The sequence below is a fragment of the Diceros bicornis genome, chromosome 7 (assembly GCF_020826845.1).
Source record: "Diceros bicornis minor isolate mBicDic1 chromosome 7, mDicBic1.mat.cur, whole genome shotgun sequence".
Classification (NCBI taxonomy): domain Eukaryota; kingdom Metazoa; phylum Chordata; class Mammalia; order Perissodactyla; family Rhinocerotidae; genus Diceros; species Diceros bicornis.
In genome coordinates, this window is record NC_080746.1 from 27,842,333 (window position 1) to 27,863,852 (window position 21,520).

The window sequence follows — 21,520 nt, forward strand, 5'->3', positions numbered from 1 at the left end:
GGCTCAGGAGGGGGGGGCGGGTGGACAGTTTAAAACTTACGAATTGTTCACTTCTGGAATTTTCCATTTAATATTTTCAGATCACTGTTGACCTGTGGGTAACAAACCTCGGAGAGTGAAGCCGCGGACAAGGCGGGGACTACAGTATTTTACTTCTTCCTCAGCAGCACCCTCCCCCCGCCCCCCCCCCCCCGCGCCAACCCCGCCCGCCAACTTGCCAAGGGAAGCAAGCGGTCAGGAAAAAAAATGGTCCCAACACCTTTTCTTATGTCTTCCTGATCGCCTCCTTTCTGGAAGCAGGGGGTCTACCAGACCCACCGAAGTCCCCCTGTCAGTGAGGATCAGGAACTTTTCGACTCTGGTTCCTAGTCCCTTCTCGGTCCGCAGAAGCATCGGAAGATGTGGCCCAGGCCCAGGGCATCCTGGCTGAGCGCCGGGGGTTGGCATCGTCCCCTTCGCTGGCACCTCCCAGACCACTGAATACCGAAAGGCAAACGGAGCACGCCCATGAGGAGGGAGACACACCACAGACATGTTTCCAGGATCCTTTTAGGATTTTACCCACGTTTTGCAAGGATAAGAAACACAGAACCAAAGCGTTTTCAGTTCTTTTAGATGAGAAATCTTTTATAAATTAATCAGAAGGAGAGAGACTGGGAGGTCAAGGGAGGGGTCAGCCGGCCCTTTACAGTTAGCAAAGTTCAGGCAGTTGTTAATCGCTGCCTCTTGGGTTAGGACACGCTGGCATTACCTCGTATCACCGTCATTTGCTGATTTAAACAAGGAACCATAAAAACCTGAAATGCATATTGGGTATCGCCCAACACGGAGGCTCAACCGCCAAGGCGAAAAAAAAAAGTGCCCTTTCTCCTCCAGCCTCGCCGGAGGTGCCAGGTTGTAATCTGCAAATGTATTGTCTGGCCCTAGGGGCTTGACAGTTAATGATTTGCGGCAGAAGGAGCCCGCCCGAGGAGCAGGAGGGACGCGAGCGAGCGAGCGCGGGCGCGCGGGCGCAGGGACCGAGCCGAGCCCCCGCCGGCCGCACAGGCGCCGCCTCCCGTCTTCCGGGCCCCGGCACTTCGGGGGGTTCCGGGCGCCTGAGACCGCGGGGGCCCCCATGGAGGCAGCGTCGCCGGCGGGCCCCGGCGACCCGCAGCCGCGCGCGCAGGGAGCGGCGGGCGCGCCCCCCAGCCTGCTGCGCAGGATAAAAGGCAAACTCTTCACCTGGTGAGTGGAGGCGCGCGGCCCCGCTGGGCGGCGGGGCGGCGGGGCGCTGCAGGCTGGGGACCCGGCTCGCACGTGTCTGCGGAGACACGCGGCCCAGGACGGAAGGAAAGGTGGCGGCGGCACGGACTTGGGAGCTGGGTCAGGCGACTCAACATGTGCGCCGGGATGTTGCTCTTTACCTGGCTTTATGAAGCGCTTCCTGCTCCTCCCTCGGCTCCCTCTTAGAAATGTGGGAACGTATTTCAAAGGATTTGGGGGAAATTCACCCTGTTGGCATTGTTAGGTCGGTACCCCGTGGCCTCCCAGCGGGGAAGGGACGAAGTCCCCAGGGATGTCGTGGGGGGGTGCCCACCCTCGGGCTAGGCGGGTGGGTGAGCTCCTCTTGGCGCCGGCGCTCGCCTTTCTTCTGCTGCTGAGCCCATCAGACAGGGCTGGTGATCCTCCACTAACAGATGGGTTCACCCAAGTGAGAAATCTAGGTTAAGTTTCGTGGTGCCTCCCGGAGGTAGTCTAGAGCCTGCCTCCTTCCTGGGCCTCAGCGAGGCCACATGGCCACCTCCGGGGCTGGAGTCCGGGAGCCTGCTTCTGGTGTCACTGTGCTCTGTGAGAAATAGAGAGAAATGTGCTTAAGGGATTGGCAGCGACTCTGGGACGGGGAAAGCATTTCTGTGATTACTGGGGGCTTGCATTCTCGAAATACAGATAACCCAGCACCTAAATAATGAAAGCCAATATTTATTGAACATTTCACGGTGTCAAGTCCTGTGTTTAGCAATTATATGAATATCATCATCTAATCCTTACCACTTTATGAGACGGCACCATTGTTACACCCACTTTGCAGATGGAGTAACAAAGAAGGCTAAGCAATTTGCCCAAGGCCATGAGATGACCTATAAGGGGGGTACCTGCAAACCCCAGTGGAAACTGCACCTTAACCTCTCCTGGCCACTGGCACCTCAGGAAACATGCATTTGATTTTTTTTTTTTCAGATTAACAAAGCGAACTTCCCTTTAAAGATTGTGAAAACTATGTCCCGAAAAGCCACACCGTTTTCAAAACTAGATCAATAACAAGTGTATGCATTTTTGTCATATAAATAAGTATAGTTTTAAATAGATAGATGGGTTTAAAGGGGAAAGTTGGCCAAAAATCACCTTGTATCATCCAGCTGTATATGTCCTGATAAATTTAACCACAGGTTCTCAGCTGGGAGGCAGTGTAGTGTAATGGCTAAAGGCACAGATTCTGGACTCAAATCCTGTCGGTGCCACTTACCAGATGGGTGACCTTGGGCAAGTCACTTAACTTCTCTGTACCCCAGTTTTCTTATTTGTCAAATGGAGATAATAACAGTACCTACCTTGTAAGGCTGTTGTGAGAATTAAGTGGCTGACTACACAGGAGAGGGCAGACAGCCTGGCTTATGGTACTACTCTGCACAGGTTAGTTGTCACCCAGCATCAGCTCTCTACTCTTGGGTGATGGGAAGACATGGTATTGCTCCAGAAGGTGCCAAAGGCCCTGATGATGGGGCAGACAATATACCAGATATCGGTTAGGCAAGATGTAACAAGGATTAGCAATGATCTTTTTTTCTCCTAATGTTCTAGTATTTTCAAAATCCTAGTATGTTTTACAGTCAAGAGTATCTAATAGCTTCTTAAATATGAGATTCCTTCTATTTCTGAATACATTTTTTCGGTACCTTGCTTTTGGATTTTTACTTTCTTCCTCGTGTGGTAGCTATTTGTAGGCATCTTACGTTCCTGATGGATGGAGTCGTTAACAGCAGGAATCAGCTCTTTTTCATTTTTGTATCTCCCACAATCCTTAGCACATAAATAGATAAATGGTCGAGGGATGACAAAAGTTCTTGAGGCTTCCTTTCCATTCTGCCACATTCCCTGCACTCTTCCCTTTATTGATCTTTATTTCAGGGGTCTTGGGCTCAAGCTTTTTTCTGTTGGCAGAGCTGTTCTGTTCATTAAGGTTTTCAGTCCTACCTCTGGCAACTGTCCAGACACTTGGATTCTGGTTTGCAGTTTCTCCTTGTCTGGCCTAGCAATCAGAGAAGTGCAGTTGACCAGATATCAAGTACTCCTTATCCTCAGTATTTTAACTCTCAGGATTAAAACTCATCTCCCAAATTTGAATTTTGCTCCATGCATCCCCACCCGGGGCCAGGGAACCCTGGGGGATGGAGATGGGTTGGTGAGTGGGTGTGTTACCACCATATGGATAGGATATAGAGGGATAGTTTGTGGCCACACAACTCTTCTCTATTCCTTTTACCAAAAGGAGGCAAGAATAGCCCTTTTGGCAACTGGATACTAAATACAGGGGAAAAGTTTGGGGTCTAGAGCTGGTTTTGTTTTCATTATGAGAGGGATATTCTAGGTAACCCCAACTCCTGATATACCCGCCCCTTTAGTGGTCAGATAACTTTTCTCTCTGATTAAGCATATCAGATCACTCATTCAGCAAAAGTTTATTGAGCACTCACTGTGTGCCGGGCATTCATGATAACGAGCACTATATGTATCCACGTGGGCTCTGCTTGTAATTTCGGCTTTTGTCATTTATTGCTATCAAGTCAAATGACAAATACTGTAATAGGAGGATATGGGTTTCCAGGAGCACCTGAGGATATTTATTTAATTGTATACCATCTAGAAGTTTACATCCTAACACAAATACTCTAATTCATATATGAAAAAATGCATATTCATTATAATCACTATCAAGTTTATATCTATAGCAAAAAATCTTTCATTATTATTTCATGTATTTATCCTTTTCCCATCGAATAGATGGTAAGCTTTTTGAGGGCATAGATTTTATCCCATTCTTTTTGCAGCACAGTGCAGGACATATGTTCATTCATTCATTCTTCCATTCACCAAACCTTGAGCATCTGTGAGGTTCTAGGTTCTAGACGAGTCTCTGGGCAATAAAAATGAATAGGATTTAGTTCCTGTTGCCAAGAGAGCTCTTAATCAAATTATGGAAAGAAGTTATGATAAGTGCTGTAGAGGTCAGCACAAAGTACAGATGGCACGAAGGAGGGCAGAGATCAAGTCCACCAGGGTGAGGTAGGGTTGGGGAGCTCGACAGAGAAGGTGATTAGGAATTTGAAGTACAAATGAGAGTTTTCCAGCTGGACCAGGTGAGGAAGGGCAGTCCAGGCTTGGAGGCGCCAGAGGGTGTTTTGCTCAGGGAACTGCAAATAGCTTGGTGTGAGTGGGGCATGGGCTTGAGGAGGAATGAACAACAGTAGTTGGTCAATCTTCACATGAACTCCTTGTTATTGTCTAGCAAAGGGCCTGGCCCTTTGGTTCCTCCATTCAGTTTGGTTTCCTTGTTTCAAAGGTTACAGCCCAGAAATTTTTGAAGGAGTTGGTGTTTAACGGTACAACTTCCATGTATTCATTCAACAAACACCTACTGAGCGTTCGCTGTATGCACAGCACAATCCTAAGCTGGTGTGTAGCGCTGCTGAAGGGTATTGTTCTATAGCGTTATTTAAGCAAAAATGTAACTTGAGGAACTTTCTGTGGCCTGTGCAAGTGGGAGATTGGGGAACTCGAGATCCAACCAGTCTCCCAAATATCTCCTCCCTTCCCCCTTTTATTTGTGAGATTATCTTAATATCTGCCTGTTCTAGTAGACTCTGGGAGGTTGGGAATCCTATCTAGTTTTGGTCACTGTTGTATACTTTGCCAGGCACAGTGGCTGCCTTGCAATAGATACACAATGAATATCAGATGATTGACTGAATGAATCCCTAATTCCAGATAGGAATTTTGTAATAGATCACTCTCTTTTTTTAAAAAAAAAAAACTTCCATTCAGCCCTATGTATTTTGTTCATGTTGTTTTGTTCATCTAGTCCAGTGTTTCTCAATGTAAGCCTTATTGACATTTTGGGCTGAATAATTCTTTATTGTGGGGGGCTGTTCTATACATTGTAGAATGTAGCAGCATCCCTGGCCTCTACCCACTAGATGCCAGTATAGCATTCCCCCCTCCCCCATCTCACCTCTGAGTTGTGACAATCAATAGTCTCTCCAGACTTTGTCAAATGTCTCCTGGGGGACAAAATCACCCCTGGCTGAGAACCACTGATTTAGCTTATGGTTTCTAACTAACTGCTGCAGAGTGTTCTGTGGTTCCATGGTCCTCCAGTGATGCACACCCCAGTAGTTTCCAACTCCCAGCCTCCACAAACAACACTGTGATGAGCATTCTCGTACATGTCGCCTTATGTACTGGGGAGGAGCCAATGGCCAGGCCTGGGTCTGAGTCCCTCAAGTTGACTAAGTAAAAGGGAGGGGATGAACCTTGGGCACCACAGAACCACTGTTGATTGCTATTGTTTGGTGCCCCTCTGTCAGGCTATTCTGTGACCATGGCTTTATCATCAGCTGCTCTAGAAGCAGAAGGCGTTCTCTCTAAATTGTAGCCCATTAGCCCTAGGAGCTTGGAGGGAGTGGGTGGAGGAATGATTCCTGGCTGGACAGCCTGAACCTTTTTATTAACTTCTCAAAACTGCAGGGAGTTGTAAAAGGGACAGGCAGTAATTGTCCCCAGGCAGTGTAGGGGAGAGGTAAGGGTGGATTTTAAAAGCTTTTCTCCAACATGCCCTCCACTGGGCCTCTGGCTGCTCTCTGCCCCAGGCTATAGTCCTCTCCCTCCCCCAGACCAGTTCTAGACAAGCTTTGGGTTATTCCTGCTTATCTCTGCTCCTTTCTTCAGGTTGGTTTGGAGGAAGATGAGATGGCTACCTGTGCTTATTCCTCATCTTGACAGCACTTCCAGAATACTTCTGGAGTACACCTCCCCCTCCAATCCTTGTTGTCACTACTTCAGTTCAGGCCTTTATCATCTATCACTTGGGCTCTTATCATAGCTTCCACCCATGCCTCCACCTACCCCGAATCATCTCACTACCGTAGACAGGAACCCGAATGATGCCAAGTAAAACTAAAGGGTGTCAATAGCTCTATCAAATGAGAATTTACCCCAGATCAGGCATCCTACTTATATTTCATCAATCCTTACAACAAATCTATAAAAAGTTTTTTTAGTTCCTCTGACAGCAGATATGTCATTTGCCCAAGGGCGCATAGCTGAGAGGCAGAGTTGAGATAGTTTCCTTTGATTTAAAGACCAGACCTGCTTTACTGTTTCAGACATCTCATTGCATCATGTCCAGGCTGAAACCTTTCAGCCTCCTCCCATCACCTGCACCAGTGGTTTGCAAACTGGGGGAGCTTTTGGGTTCCCTGGAGGTTCCTCGGGGTCCATTATAGGGGCGAATTGGGAAATAGGAGCTGGTGGGCTTTTGGGCTGGCCTCTGGCCCCCTCCAGGTCTATTGCTTTGCTCTTTTATAGTTTGGGTTTTATGCAAGATGTTTGAAGAAAGATTTCTGCAGCTAAAGCAAGTCTGAGGGCCACAGGTTACTGGATGGAGGTCAAGCGCTGGCTGTTGCTGCTGCTTCTGGCTGTTGTCCCCCTCCCTCCCCCTCTCCCTCCTACCCCTCCCGCCCCCTCCTTCTTTACCTGAACACAATTAGTGTAATTTTAGTGGTTTTTATTGGGGTAAAATATATATAACATAAAATTTACCATTTTAACCATTTTTAGATGTGTAATTCAGTGACATTAAATATATTCACAATGTTGTGCAACCATCACCACTTTCCATTTCCAGAACTTGTTTGTCATCCTAGACAGAAACTCTGTTCCTGGTAAACACTAACTGTGCATCCCCCTCTCCCCTTGGCCCCTGGTAACCACCCTTCTACTTTCTGTCTCTTTGAATATAACTATTCTAGATCCCTCACATAAGTGGAATCCTGCAATATTTGTCCTTTTGTGAGAGCTCAAGCTTCTTGACATGAACTACAAGGCCGTCTATCACTGGCCCACTTCCCTCTCCAGGCTCATCTCCCAGAACGTCCGTCTCGCACGTGGTGCTCCGGCAACACCGACATACCACTGACTCCTTTGCACACACCATAGTCTGCGCCTTTACACCTGTAGTTTTCTCTTCGAGTGCTTTGCCTATCCGACCTCTTCTCATGGCTGATTAAAGACTCTTATAGACAGCACCAAGTCAGGCAGTCTTTGTCTCTGACTCCTTTCTGTCTCTCTTCACACACATCTTGGGTTGGGTGCCCTTCTTCTATACCCTTCAGGTACCTATTCCTAATTCATTACATTTACCATATTGTGATGTAAAAGATAGTTAGCACTAACCTGGGAGAATGCCTTAAGGCCAGAGATGGTAGTTCATCTTTGAATGACCTGTACTACTTTGTGTCTGGCATGGAACTGAAATGGTAGCAGTTGGTTTCTAGGAACAGTAAAAACCTATTTGCAACCAGATTTGGTAAATAAGATGTAAGAGTTAGGACTGAAATAAAATTAGGCTATTTCTGAAGAGGAGTTTTCAGAGATGTTTTGAATGGTAGTCACGTCTGTGGCAAAAGTGAATTGCCTTCCAAGGTAACTGCTTATGTGTGTAAGTTTTGGTAAATTTATTAAGAAGCTATAAAAACTTCCTGATATTAATATTTACTGAGGATTATCAGAGAAAACAAATCATTTCACACAAGTGAATTTTACAGATAACTAAAAACTCACTCTTTTAAGTATTAAAATTTACTTTGAAATCCAGTTGAGTGGCATTATTTATGTAATGGATTACTCACTTCTGTTAATTAATTTATTCATAATTTTGGGCAGCAGTTCTTCAACATTTAATTGGTTTGTATCAAACAACTTTCTAGGGTAGGCTAACCCATTGAATTGCTTAGTGGGTCCATTTGCAGCTAATCCTGGAGATTCTACCAAGAAAAAAATAAAACATTTTAAGTAAATAAAACTTTAAATAAAGTCTTTATGGTATATTTAAAACAAATATATGAGACTACTTGCCTTTAATAAACAAAGTGCATTCAACATATCACCTTTTCTTCATGATTCAGGATCGTCATTATGAACTTTAATTATCCTGCTGAGTGGCAGTAATATGCTCAGGGGACACTGAAGCGAATTGTCTTATTTTTTTCTGACTTTTTCTCACAGTTGTCACATGTGATTTTTTCTGTGTTACTGAGCACATCTCTGGAAGCCTGCATTCTTTCTAAATTATGACTTCTAACCTATTAACACTGTAGAAACCAGATAACCTAGTTTCTGAGAATTGCTTATAGTGCAAGTATAAATAGGCCTTGTACAAAGATTTAAATGGTTTCATTTTCATAAATTATAAAAACTTTTAGTTCACAGATTTTGGGACTTTTTTTTGGATGGTAACAGGAGTCTATGTTAATTAAAGTCATCAGATAAGTGATATGTCAAAAACTTTGTTGCTTATGTTAATGATGCAGAGATAAGATTTCCACAAAAAAACCACAGTTAAGACCCAAACTTCTTTCTGATCATTCCTTGGAAACCAGAGTATTTAAGGGACTTACTGACTCAGTTTCTTTGGCCCAACAAATCCTTACTGGGAGTTTGAGGCTAGGATTGTGCTGGGTGACTTAGAGCTTCCCAAAGAAGTACAAGGATAAGCCGGCCCAGAAGAGTTTAGAAGAACAGTTCCTAGGCTTTTCACAGTGGTCTCAAGTCACAGATAAAAATAATTATAAAAGCCAATCTTTGTTGAGTAAAACTTACTCTGTGCACCTAGAGGAACCACACTATTCCAAGACCTCAGGGTGGATTAACTCATGTAATCCTTACAGTAACTTTCTGCAGTTAATATTATAATGCTATCATTACTAGCCCCATTTGACATGTAGAAGCTGAGGCACAGAGAGGTTAAGTAATTTTCCCTAACAGGATTAGTCACACAGTAGTAAGGTATGCACCCAGGCTTTACCTCCTCCCCTCCAAGGGAGTCTGGCCCCAGAGTCTGTGCTCCTAACCACTGTACTGCCCTGCCTCTTGTGAGCTGGGCAGCAAAAATGAAAAACAGGCCTTGGACGATTTACCCCCTGGGCTTTTTGCTCTAGGCTCTTTGTATCCCCAGGGGTGCCAGAGAGTATATAAAGTCACAGGATAAATATAATGCGGTTTCCTGGAGCATCATTTATTTCTTAGACTCCAGTTGTACGGAAGTGGATTAGTCATAATCCCTGGCTCATGACACATTCTCATTGTTGGCCCATGAATGGCTAAATTAATTTTTTCATGCAATAAGTTCCCATAAACCCACCACCAGCCCTAAAACTAGAATCATGGTGGTAATTTACATCTACCTATTGTTTTCCCCTCTTCCACCCCGCTTCTTCCCCAACCAAAGATAATCACCATCCTGAACCCTCCTTTCACCATTCCCTTGCTCTCAGTTTTATGTAGTTTTGTACCTCTATGTATTTCTAAAAAATGTTTTTTATTATCATTTTTTACTTTGTTAAAAGGATATTATGCTATATATAATCTGTTGGGGTTTATTCTCCTCCCTATATCACATTGCTAAGAGTCATCCATATTGTTGCCTGATGCTGCAAAACCCTCCCTTTGACTCCGTATGATATTCTGTCCTGTGAATATACCACACTTTATTCATTCATTCTGTTGATGGGCATTTGAGTTTTTCCTAGGTTTTTTGCTATAGTGAACAGAACTTCTAGGCACATTCTTCTACATGTCTCCTGTTGATCACGGGTAAGAGCTTCTTTTATACATGCACGTTTACATGGAGAGGAATTGCTGGACTGTAGGGTATGTGTCTGTTCAACCTCATAAAATAATGCCAAACTGTTTCTCCAAAGTGGTTATACCAATTTACACTCCCACCAGCAGAGTGTAAGAAATCCTGTGAAACAAACATCGTTTCTAACACTTGGTATTATCAGACTTTTAAATTTTGACAGTCAAATGAATGTGAAAGAGTATCTCTTAATTTGCATATCCCAGATCACTAATGAAGTTGATTCTCTGTATGTTTATTGGCCTCATGTGTTTCTACTTCTGTGAAATACCCATATTACCTATGAAATATTCGTATTACCTGTGAAAGATCCATCTTTTGCACATTATCTTTATATTAAACAGATTGTTCTATACACAGTGCAATTTACATGGATTTTAAAGATGCCAGCTGAGAGTTGAAAAAATTGAGGGCTTGCATCAGGTTCCCTACTAATGCTCATTTTCTCCTCCTTGCCCGATGGTAGTTCATTTGAAAAGTTTGAGAGTAGTTGAGAGTTGGTTGTATTAACTTAGGAGCAGTCTAAGCTGATTCAGGAGGGGCGGGAGTTTTTCTGGTTTGAGGCCTGAGGAGTGTTGAAAGGCTGACAAGGCTAACATGACTCACAGGGAAATCTCCCTTAACGCCTCCGTTTCCCGTTTCCCTCGCTGGGCTGAGTCCCCAGGAACTTTCTAGATCAGGTTTAGATTCCTCTTCTGATGCCTGGTTGGTGTTTGATGAGTGTATTAGTTTGGTTGTTAGCAGAGAAATCCAGCTCTGGCATAAGTAAAAAAGAGTATTTATTACTTTACAGAATTCAAGGAGAGCTCAAGTGCCAAACCACAGAGAGACCAGGGAAGCAGCTGGAGCCAGGAACCCAAACCACACTGGGATGCTCTGCCTTTCTCTTTATTTGTGCTTTGCTGTCCCTGTTGGTTTCATTCTTCTATTCTATCTTTTTTTTTTTTTTTTTTTTTTTTTACATTTTTATTGATATTTTAATGGTTTCTAACATTGTGAGATTTTGGGTTGTACATTTTTGTTTGTCCTTCACCCCATATATGACTCCCTTCACCCCTTGTGCCCACCCCCCACCCCCACTTCCCGGGTAACCACAGTCCAGTTTTCTCTGTCCATGTGTTGGTTTATATTCCACATATGAGTGAGATCATACAGTGTTTGTCTTTCTCTTTCTGGCTTATTTCACTTAACATAATACGCTCCAGGCCCATCCATGTTGTTGCAAATGGGACGATTTTGTCTTTTTTTATGGCTGAGTAGTATTCCATTGTATATATATACCACATTTTCTTAATCCAATCGTCAGTCGAGGGACACTCAGGTTGCTTCCACTTCTTGGCTATGGTGAATAATGCTGCAATGAACATAGGGGTGCATAAGCCTCTTTGGATTGTTGATTTCAGGTGCGTTGGATAGATTCCCAGTAGTGGGATGGCTGGATCATAGGGCATCTCTATTTTTAATTCTTTGAGGAATCTCCATACCGTTTTCCATAGAGGCTGCACCAATTTGCATTCCCACCAGCTGTGTATGAGGGTTCCTGTTTCTCCACATCCTCTCCAACATTTGTTGTTTTTTGTCTTGGTGATTATAGCCATTCTAACGGGCGTGAGGTGGTATCTTAGTGTTGTTTTGATTTGCATTTCCCTGATGATTAGTGATGTTGAGCATCTTTTCATGTGCCTATTGGCCATCTGTATATCTTCCTTGGAGAAGTGTCTGTTCATTTCCTCTGCCCATTTTTTGATCGGGTTGTTTGTTTTTTTGTTGTTCAATTGTGTGAGTTCTTTATATATTATGGAGATCAACCCCTTGTCAGATGTATGTTTTGCAAATATTCTCTCCCAGCTGGTTGGTTGTTTGTTCATCTTGATTCTGATTTCATTTGTCTTATAAAAGCTCTTTAGTCTGATAAAGTCCCACTTGTTTATTTATTCTATCTTTTTTAACTGAGGATTACATTTACAGTTTAAACCACACAAAACAAAAAACAGAAACCTCAAATTTTGAAAACTATTTGTTTTGATAATCTACAAGGAGGTACATTTAGATTTTATAATAGTTAAGAAAAACAGTCCTTCAAAACTTTCTGTTCTGCCTCAATGGGCAGGCAGTATTAGGAAGATAAAAATGTATGGGCTGTGGCTTCTTGGCTGCCTGTTGAGAACAGGGTTAGTCTGCTCTCCTCAGTGCCTATGCCAGACCGGGGTGGGTTAGAGAGAGGGTGTATGTCTGTCACAGGGTCATAACTCTCGTAATCAGACTCTTGCACCGGCAGTGCACTCATTACCTAATACTAATCTTGTCCTTCCCAACCTACCCTTCCCCATCCCTGTAGCCACCTTGTTGGCCCTCCTGGAGCTCCCGTTCCTGGCTTTTGGAGTGTGTTTACCTTGGTGCCCCTCTCAGAATTCTCACAGAGGAGTCTGGGAGGAGGGAGGATCCTGGAGGTAGAGGCCTCGTCCTCACATATTGCCCAAAGTTTAGTGCTGCCCTCTCCCCCCACCTCGGCAGTAGGACTCAAGTTCCTCTGACGTGTATCCAAAGAGAATAGGTGATTTGAACATGTGATTCATACTTTCTCATTTCAGCCAATCAAAAATCAGAGGACAGAAGGAGGATATCATAAATAGATTTCATGTCCTCTCTCTAATTTTCATTAGAACACCCCTTATTACAATAGTTAATTGTAGAATATATAATCAAATGGTTTGTGTAAATCAATGCTCATTGTTAGAGATGCAGGATAATTTGTATCAATCGATCTCTCTGCTTGGTATCATAATCTCCAATATTGTATATTTTATTTTTGTTATTATCAGGGAGGAAGTGTGTAGAGTGGGAAAAATATAGATTTACTAATTTTCTGACCCTACGTAAGTTACTTAACTTCTCTGAACAGCTGAAACTCAGTTTCTCACCAGTACAATTGTACTAATAATCCCTATCTCAGAAGAGTTTTTGTGAGATTTCTAAGTGAAACAACATATATACGCACTTAGTATAGCACCTGGCACACAGTTCTTTTTATTGACGCCTCACTTTTTTTAGGGTAAGAAGAAAGATTTTTCAGGTTCCCAATAGATGCAGGTAGTGTACTTCCAATATAACAGTGGTTATGAGCCACACTGCTTGGGTTGCTCTCCAGGTTTTACCATTTGCTAGCTATGTGATATAGGGCAAGTTGTTTAACATCTCTGTGCCTCGGTTTCCTTATCTATAAATAGCAATGATGATAGTACCTACCTCATAAAATTCTTGGGAGGATTAAATGAATTAGGACTATGAAGTTGTGAAATTGTTAGAACGGTGCTTGGTACAGAGGGTGAACTCAGTTAAGTGTTAGATATTATTATTGTTATTGCTATTAATAATTGCAACAGTAATAATAATAGTAACAATAATAATAGTAACAATAGTAACAGTATTAGATATTGTACGGGTATGTATATAAGGGAAGGCATAAAAATATCCATGACAGTTTCTGCATTTATAATCCAGTAAAGCAAATGCAACAGACATATAAAACACTACCGGCAGGGTGTAGAAAATGGAGAAACAGGGTTACAACCCAAACGCTGTAGGAATTGAAAGGTCGTCATTCTGGAACTGGGGACATTTGCTACTATCTTGCCATAATTATTTCGTGTTCTTAATGTTGCAGAATGGAAAGAACACAGTTTTTAGAATCTTATTTAGATTTTAATCCAGTGCTGCTATTTATTTGCCTTATGAACTTAGTTAAATGCCTTGAACTTTGGCAAAATGATACCTACATTTTAGGGTTGTGTGAAAATCTGATAAGTTCACGTGTATGAGAGCTCAATCCAGTGAGTGGCGCTTGCCTCCCTTCCTTTTATTGTATAGAGGGTGTGAGGGTGTTAATATGTTTCCCTTGTATTCTTCACTTTCTGAGAGTCATGCAGGACATAATATATAAGAAAGAATCACTGGATTTATGATTTTTGTTTTCGTTGGTTTGCATAAAACTAGTTTGATAGTTTCTGGCTCGATGGCATTGTTTTATTTTCTCCTTGGCAAATGATGAAAGTGTGTTAATCCAGGATGGCTCTTGATCCGCTTTGTCTGCAGTTGTTTAATAGACTGTTTATCTGATGTGATTATCTCGTTACTAAGGCACTTCATTGAGATGAATGTAAATAGTTATAAAATTATAATTCAAGTATTGTTTTAAAGTATCACACGCATTGTTGACTTAGTCTATTAGTTTTCTATTGGTGTCAGAACAAATTACCACAAATTTCATGGCTTAAAACACGCACATTTATTATCGTACAGTTCTGTAGGACAGAAATCTGACACAGGTCTCACTGGGCTAAAATCCTTGGTGGGATTGTGTTCTTTTTGAGGCTCTGGGGGAGAATGGATTTCCTTGCCTTTTCCAGTTTCTGAGGCTACCTGCATTCCTTGGCTCATGGCCCCTTCCTCCATCTTCAAAGCTGGAAATGTTGCATCTCTCTGACCCTTCTTCTGTGAGTCACATCTCCCTCTGACTACAGCTGGGAAGGGGTCTCTCTTTTAAGAATTGGTGTGATTATACTGGGCCTACCTGGATAATCCAGGATAATCTCCCTATCTCAAAGTACTTAATCTTAATCACATCTGCAAAATCCCTTTTGCCAAGTAAAAGGAAAAAACGTTGTTTTCCTATACTCAATACTTCCAGCAACGAACGTGTGGGGGTTTTTCTCACATCAACCAATTTTCCAACTCTCCAGATACAAATTGGTGTCCTAACGATTCAATTATGACACTAAGTCCCTGGAGTTAGTGCAGACCCCACAGGTTAAGGGCTTAGTCCAGCAAGACTGCCCCCCACTCCCCATTGTAGACATCAGTCTCGAGTCCCAGGTTGTCACCTTGTCCTTCTGATCCCTTGGCTATAAATCAGAGGTTCCCATGACCCCCTCCTCTGGTTTGATAATTTGCTAGAGTGGCTCACAGAACTCAGGAAAACAGTTTACTTATTGGATTACCAGTTTATTAGAAAAGGATACCACTCAGGACCGGTCAGATGGAAGAGATGGGCAAGGTATAGGGGAACAGGCATGGAGCTTCCATGCCCTCTCCAGATGCACCACTCTCCCGGCACCTCAATGTGTTCACCAGCCTGGAAGGTCTCCGAAACCCTTCGGTTTTCATTATGTAGGCATGAGTGATTAACTCAACCTCCAGCCCCTCTCCCCTCCCTGGGGGTGAGGCTGAAAGTTGCAATACTCTAATCACAGGTTGGCTCCCCTGGCAACCAGCCCCCCATCCATAGGGCTCACCAATTAGGTGACTTTTACCTCATTAACCTAAACTTGGGTGTGGTTGAAAGGGGCTTGTTATGAATAACAGAAGATGCTCCTTTCGCCTTTATCACTCTGGAGATATTTCAGCAACTGGGGACAAAACCCAAATATAACGAAAGATGCTCCTTGCACTCTTATCACTTAGGAAATTACAAGCGTTTTAGGAACTCTAGCCAGGAGCGAAGACCAAAATATATTTTTCTTATTATATCGCAATATCACACCATGTAAGGAGACTTATTCACAGGTTCCGGGGGACTAGGGTGTGGACATTTTTGGGGGCCATTATTCTGCCTACTGCATTTGCTGATAGAATCTAAAAATGTTTCTAATAAAAATAACTTTAGAGCACAAAGAAATAAGACCACCTGGATGCTGGTAAAGAATGTAAGCAATAATTCATAAAATCTCAAGGAAACCTCAGCTCATCTAACCCACAGCCTTTTGCACATGCTCAACGTTTGAAATAATCAACCAAGAGTGGCTAGACTCTTCAAGTTGTGCCACAGGTTAGAAAGAGATCTGGTAGCTGCTGATTCCTTTGGATGAGCTGTATCTCCAGACTCCAGTCATGCTGGAGAATTCACAAGACTGTTCCCTCTGCTGGGGCAGCGTTCTTATTCCCCCTCTCTTGATCTGAACAACTTGTCTTCATTCTTCAAGACTCAGATGAAATATCACTTCATGAGTAAGGCCTTCCATGAAATCTCAGATTAGGTTCAGTCCCATCCTAATTGTTTCTTTACTGTTTGTTTATTTTTTTTCCGTTGCTCTATTGTGAATTCCATGAAGGCAGGGGCTCTATTTCTCTGTATTCCCAGAGCCTGGCGCAGTGTCAGGGTTCTACTAGGTACTAAAAAAATATTTGCTGAATTAAACTAGGTATGATTACAAAGATGGTGATAAAGACCACTGGGGGTTATTGACGTTGCTTTCCAGGCTGGACTCTTTTTACTAAGCAGGCAAGGAAAATTCCCACGTCTCAGTCTCCAGGTCAAATTCCTGGAGTGGCGTATTTACTGCAAAGGCTCCTGCCTCTCCTGAAAAAGGACACTTGATTTGATTGTCCCTGAGCTGGATCAGCTCCCTGGGACAAGGCTGCAGTTTTCCAGCTGTGCTCTGTCCAGTCCATAGGTGCAGTTAGCTTCAAGTACCTCAAATGGCTGTTCCCTCTCTCTTGACACTTCCCTCTGTGTGTGTGTGTGTTTTAAGTTTCAGTAGCCAATCAAGGCATTGAGTGCTAGCCCCTTCAACTAACATCCATTTGATTTTTCTGCTTAACTCTAATTTTCTAGAGGATTTGATATTGGTAGCTTTCTCTCTTATTGGCTGTGGGATAGTATTGTGATAATTCAAGGTGCCAGTTATTGTAGAAGGTTGTATACTTCAGTAGCGTGGACAATATTTATTAAACTGATTGGGGTGTGTTAGGATATGTTTCTACATAAAATTTCTAAGTAAAACGTCAAATAATTATAATTCTATAATAACTGATTTAATTCTATAATAACTGAGTCTGCAGTTACTATGGAGTATATTATCTAGTATAAAATGTATGGGAAAACATAATATTGAAGTCATATTCAATGCTTAGATAAAAGGTCAGGCATTTATAGAAAGAGATGGCATTAGAATCGGCCAACCTGTATTTTTGTAGCTTTATCCATTTTCCTCCAATATTTAGTTAGAGGAAAAAAAAAAAAAAGAAGGGATGGATCCTTTATTGTGAAGTTATTTTAACAGAATCATGTGAGAGGGAACATAGTGAGTTATCAAAAGCACTCTACTTAGTGCCAGGGGGTTTGTATTTTGTACCTGATTCTGCCACTTTTGAACATCAGTTAGGCGACCCATTCACCTCTCTCAGCCTCAGTGGTTTTGTCTCTAACCCCATAGCATTGTTGACTAGATCAAAAGTCAAATAAGATAGGGTATAGAAAAGTTTTTGTAAATTGGGAGGCACTATAAAAAACGTGAAGTAAGGTATTCTGATGGGGTCCATTAGCATGAGTGTAATAAATAAATAGTACTTGGTGATGATGGATGCCCCATTGGCAAGTCCAGGGAGCTGTAAGTCAGCAGTTTGGAAACCTTGAATTGTCAACAGAGAATCCCAGTGCATAAGGAGGTTGGGGGAGAAACAAGAAGGACGGTGGGCTATGGATCCCAAATAGTACGAGGATTCAAAATGAGGAGTCCAGAGGTCTTCGAATGTTACTTTTTGTGTGTTCTTCTGGTCCCTGCACTTTCCTGGTTCTTTTAAGAAAGAACATACATTTAAAAAATAGGTTTCTCATTGTTAAAAAACTTGGTATGTACAAAATGGATAAAGAAGAACACAACCAAAAAATGTCCTATAATCTCACCCAAATTCTCTATTAATTTTAAGGTTCAATCAGGCAATTTGATTCATCCATCAATCTAGTCATTGACTTCTTACCCCTTCCACTAGCATCCTTTGGCTCTAGTCTCTCTCTCTTCTTCCCGAAGAGTCAGAATAGAATGAGAGAGTTCCCGGAAGTAACTGAGTTGGGAAGGCCCAGAGGTTGAAGTTCATTTTGAACTTCAAAATGATAATATCCTGAGTTACAACTAAAGCGACCGGATGTAATCCGATGGGTTACTTGCTGGATCTAGACCCACGCTAAGCTTGTCTTCTCTAAACTTTTGTTGTATTGTTTTAGAATACTGCAAAATTAATTAGTCCCCCCCTTACTTCTAGTCTAAGAAGTTCAGTGTGACATATTGTGTAGGTAAGTAGAGAAAAAGTGTTTTGCTAGTTTCAGAAGTGTCCTGTTCCATTATTCTGTATAATAATCGTAAATATAAGAAAATGTGTAGGTGTTATAATTTATGGGGCAATTTTTGGAAAAGCTGGCTTCATTACTTCATTAAATACTAGACTGTGGATTTGGCAAAACGTTATGAACAGGCTTCTAGCATTGTAGATAAGAAAGCTGACATTTGAACCTCTGGATTCCTGTTCCTTGGTGGAATTGTCTAGTTCTATATGTCTGGAACATCATGGTCAGTTCATTTGAGGGTGACCAGGCTCTAGAAAAAGTAGCTCTCGCTGTTCAGACTCACATTTATGCTTGAAAATAAATATATTAATTTATAATGAAAATTGTCGCTGTTAAATTTGATAGCTCGTCACTGTAAGACCATCCCAACAGAAAAATCTACTTAGGAAATACAAGATCTGAAGTTGCTTGGTGAATCTAGAACAAGGACAAAAGAAATTTCTTGTCCCCCCCTACTTCATGACACCGTTTCTACTACTCTTAGTATCTGCCTTCCAAGCAGTTGAGATTGACTTGTTAATGGATCAGGGGACCTTGCTTTTGTATAGGACTGGAGAAACTGTGATAACTTGGCAACTTCCCTTTTTCTAGAATTTATATTGCCTGGCTGAGTAGACCACTATCACTCTGTCTCATTTCAATATGCATTTCAACTTATTTTACATTTTTATTTTAAAGTTGAATGCTTTCTGATGGTATTTGGGTTGACACATTACCAAGTTACACTGTAGAATGATTTCTTTTTGTAGTTCATTATAGTTCCCCCTGCTGCAGATAGACTAATAGAGGCTTGAGAAAGGCCTCTTTCTCTGGTGGCATTTTTTACGTTTGCAGCAATTCAGCCAGCCCATGATGATTCACGTACTGGATAAACAAAGATGAATATGACATTGTTTATGCTTCTGCCTACCTCTATGCTTCTGCCTACCTCTATGTAGGTAGAAGCCTACAACCTACCTGTGGAGCCAAACACATATATTAAGTAGAATACAGTGTGAGGCATTTTATATTAGATAAGCAATCTGTAGGGTTTTCCACCATTATAAACCCCTTTTATTATTTTTCTGCCAGGAATTATATATTTTGATAGGTTTTGAAACTCCTCTAAATTGCATTTGCTGAGTAATAATGAATTTATTTTCTCTATCTCTCTTTTAACTAATCAGACACTAAAGCTTCTGATTAGCAAGAGAAAATGAGTGTTACCACACTTGGTTGGTATAATTATAGCTGAAAGCAAATAAATGTGATGTTTTGGCTTGTCTGAACAGCCTTATGGATAAATGTAGGGATTCTGTTAGGCTTTTTTTAAACAAAAACTTTTTATTATGGGAATGTTCAAATAAAAGAGGAGACTATTACCTACTGAAACTATCACCCGGTTTCAGTAATTATCAACTCATCTTGTTTAATGTATATCTCTCCACTTCACTCCTCTTGGATTATCTTAAAGTAAATCTTAGGCATCATGTAATCTCATGCATAAATATTTCAGTATTAATCTCTAAAAGATAAGGACTTAAAAAAATAGTCATAATACCATTATTTCACCTAAAAATTAACAATAATTCCCTAATATCGAATATCTAGTCCATGTTCAAATTTCCCCAATAATCACATTATTATTTTTTTTTGTAAGAAAGATTGGCCCTGAGCTAAAATCTGTGCCAGTCTTCCTCTATTTTGTATGTGGGTTGCTGCCACAGCATGGCCTGATGAGCCACCGCTGTAGGTCCATGCCGGGGATCTAAACCTACGAACCCCAGGCTGTCTAAGCGGAGTGCGTGAACTTAACCACTACACCACCCGGCTGGCCCCATCACATTATTTTTTAAATAGTTTGTTCAAATCAAGATGCACATGAGGCCCATACATTTCACTGGGTTGTTATGTCTACATCTCTTTCTTCTTAGGCTTCCTCTTCCTCTTGCTCTTTTGTCCTTATGGTTTATTTTTGAAGAAACAGTTTATTCATCATGTAGAGTTTTCTACATTCTGGGTTTTACTGATTGTATCTTTCTGGTGGGTTCAGAGTATTTACAGTATTTTCTTCTCAGAATAATGTTTTTAAATGCATAAAATAAAATACGTAGGATTATAATGGAAACCAATTACAACTATTTAGGCATTGAACTATTAAAAACACATTGTAATATATGTTAATATATGTACTTTTTTCCTTTAAAAAGCACATTTAATAACAAGATTTCACAATGGGTCTTTACATGGCTTTGGAGTAGTGATGAATGTAAATCATATTTTGAAATTTCGCAGCAGTTGTATGATTTGAAAATGTCTGTGAATTCTTTGCAACAAACTCATAAGTACTGTTAGTAATACTATAGTTTGTTGCCTATGTTCGTAATTGAAGGGAATGTTAAATTTCTGTTAAATGTTACTGAAAATCAAGATTATTTTTTTTCCCAGCCAAGTTCATAGATTCCCCAGAATATTTTCACGGACCTGGTCCATGGACCTTTGTTAAAAACTCTGTGGTCCTATTTTTTTTTTTTGGCCAGAATATTTCATAGTTTATGTACTGTCATCAGGAGGTTCGTAATGTTTGCTTGTCTGTCTTTTTGTTATATTAGGATCTATTGAGGTTTACTGCCTAGATTCATTATTTTATTAGGGGCTATAAAATGATATTCTGTCATTCCATTTTTATTTATTGTCCACGTATTTCTACAAAGACAAACTCCCTATCATCAACTCATTACCCTGAGGTATAATTTGTATAGGAAGGGCAGGACAAATGCTTGCTTCTTTCGCTTTATTTACCAGTTTTCAAAATAATGGGTTGGTTCTCTAGCATCCACCAGAGATGACCAATGAGTTTCATTTTATTTTTTTTTAATTTGAAGTACTGCTATTAACTTATGAGTTTAAACGTATTGGAGATGTTTCAATCCATTGCAGTCACTCTTATTGATGCTCAGAATGTGTTTTTGTCCTGACTTGACTAGTCTTTGATAGCTTTCTTGCCATTTGGTGTGTTAAGGTGTTCCAGGCTTATTTTGTACATTTCTTGCCCCAGCTCTGAAATCAGCCATTCTCCAAGGATCCCTAGTTCTTTTTAGTGGGAAATAGCATTTAGTTGCCATATTCTAGGCACTAGGAATATTCATGATTAGTTGGTTGGTCATTGTTTCAGGGCTTTTCAGTGGACAGAAACAGGAAATATAAATTTAAAAAAATATAAAATGCCTGCTGAGTTAATTCTAACTTTCATAAAGTTCAGAACTATAGGGTTTTTAACTTAACCTCTTCAATCTTACATCTTCATCTCCTTTTTCCTGAACCAAAAATCTATACATCAATATAGTTTCTTATTTGCTTTATTCCACAGTACACATGCAGTCTCAAAATAATATCAACATCACTTCCAAACAGTGTAAAATATTTTACAGCTTTTTGTTCCTGTAGTATATTCTATTAGGAATGTA

General features: G+C 41.3%; 1 protein-coding gene across 7 annotated transcripts in view; it reads left to right on the top strand.

Annotated features, from left to right (window-relative positions):
- The first annotated feature begins 470 nt into the window (after window positions 1-470).
- LOC131408480 (solute carrier family 35 member F2) overlaps window positions 471-21,520 on the top strand; it is a 105,968-nt gene continuing 84,918 nt past the window's right edge. The window contains exon 1 of one of the 7 annotated variants that reach the window (XM_058545292.1): window positions 471-1,227. In XM_058545292.1, coding sequence (XP_058401275.1) covers window positions 1,118-1,227 — 110 coding nt within the window. In that variant the 5' untranslated portion in view covers window positions 471-1,117. The remainder of the gene's footprint in view (window positions 1,228-21,520) is intronic. The other 6 variants (XM_058545286.1, XM_058545287.1, XM_058545288.1 and 3 more) reach the window with 6 other exon arrangements.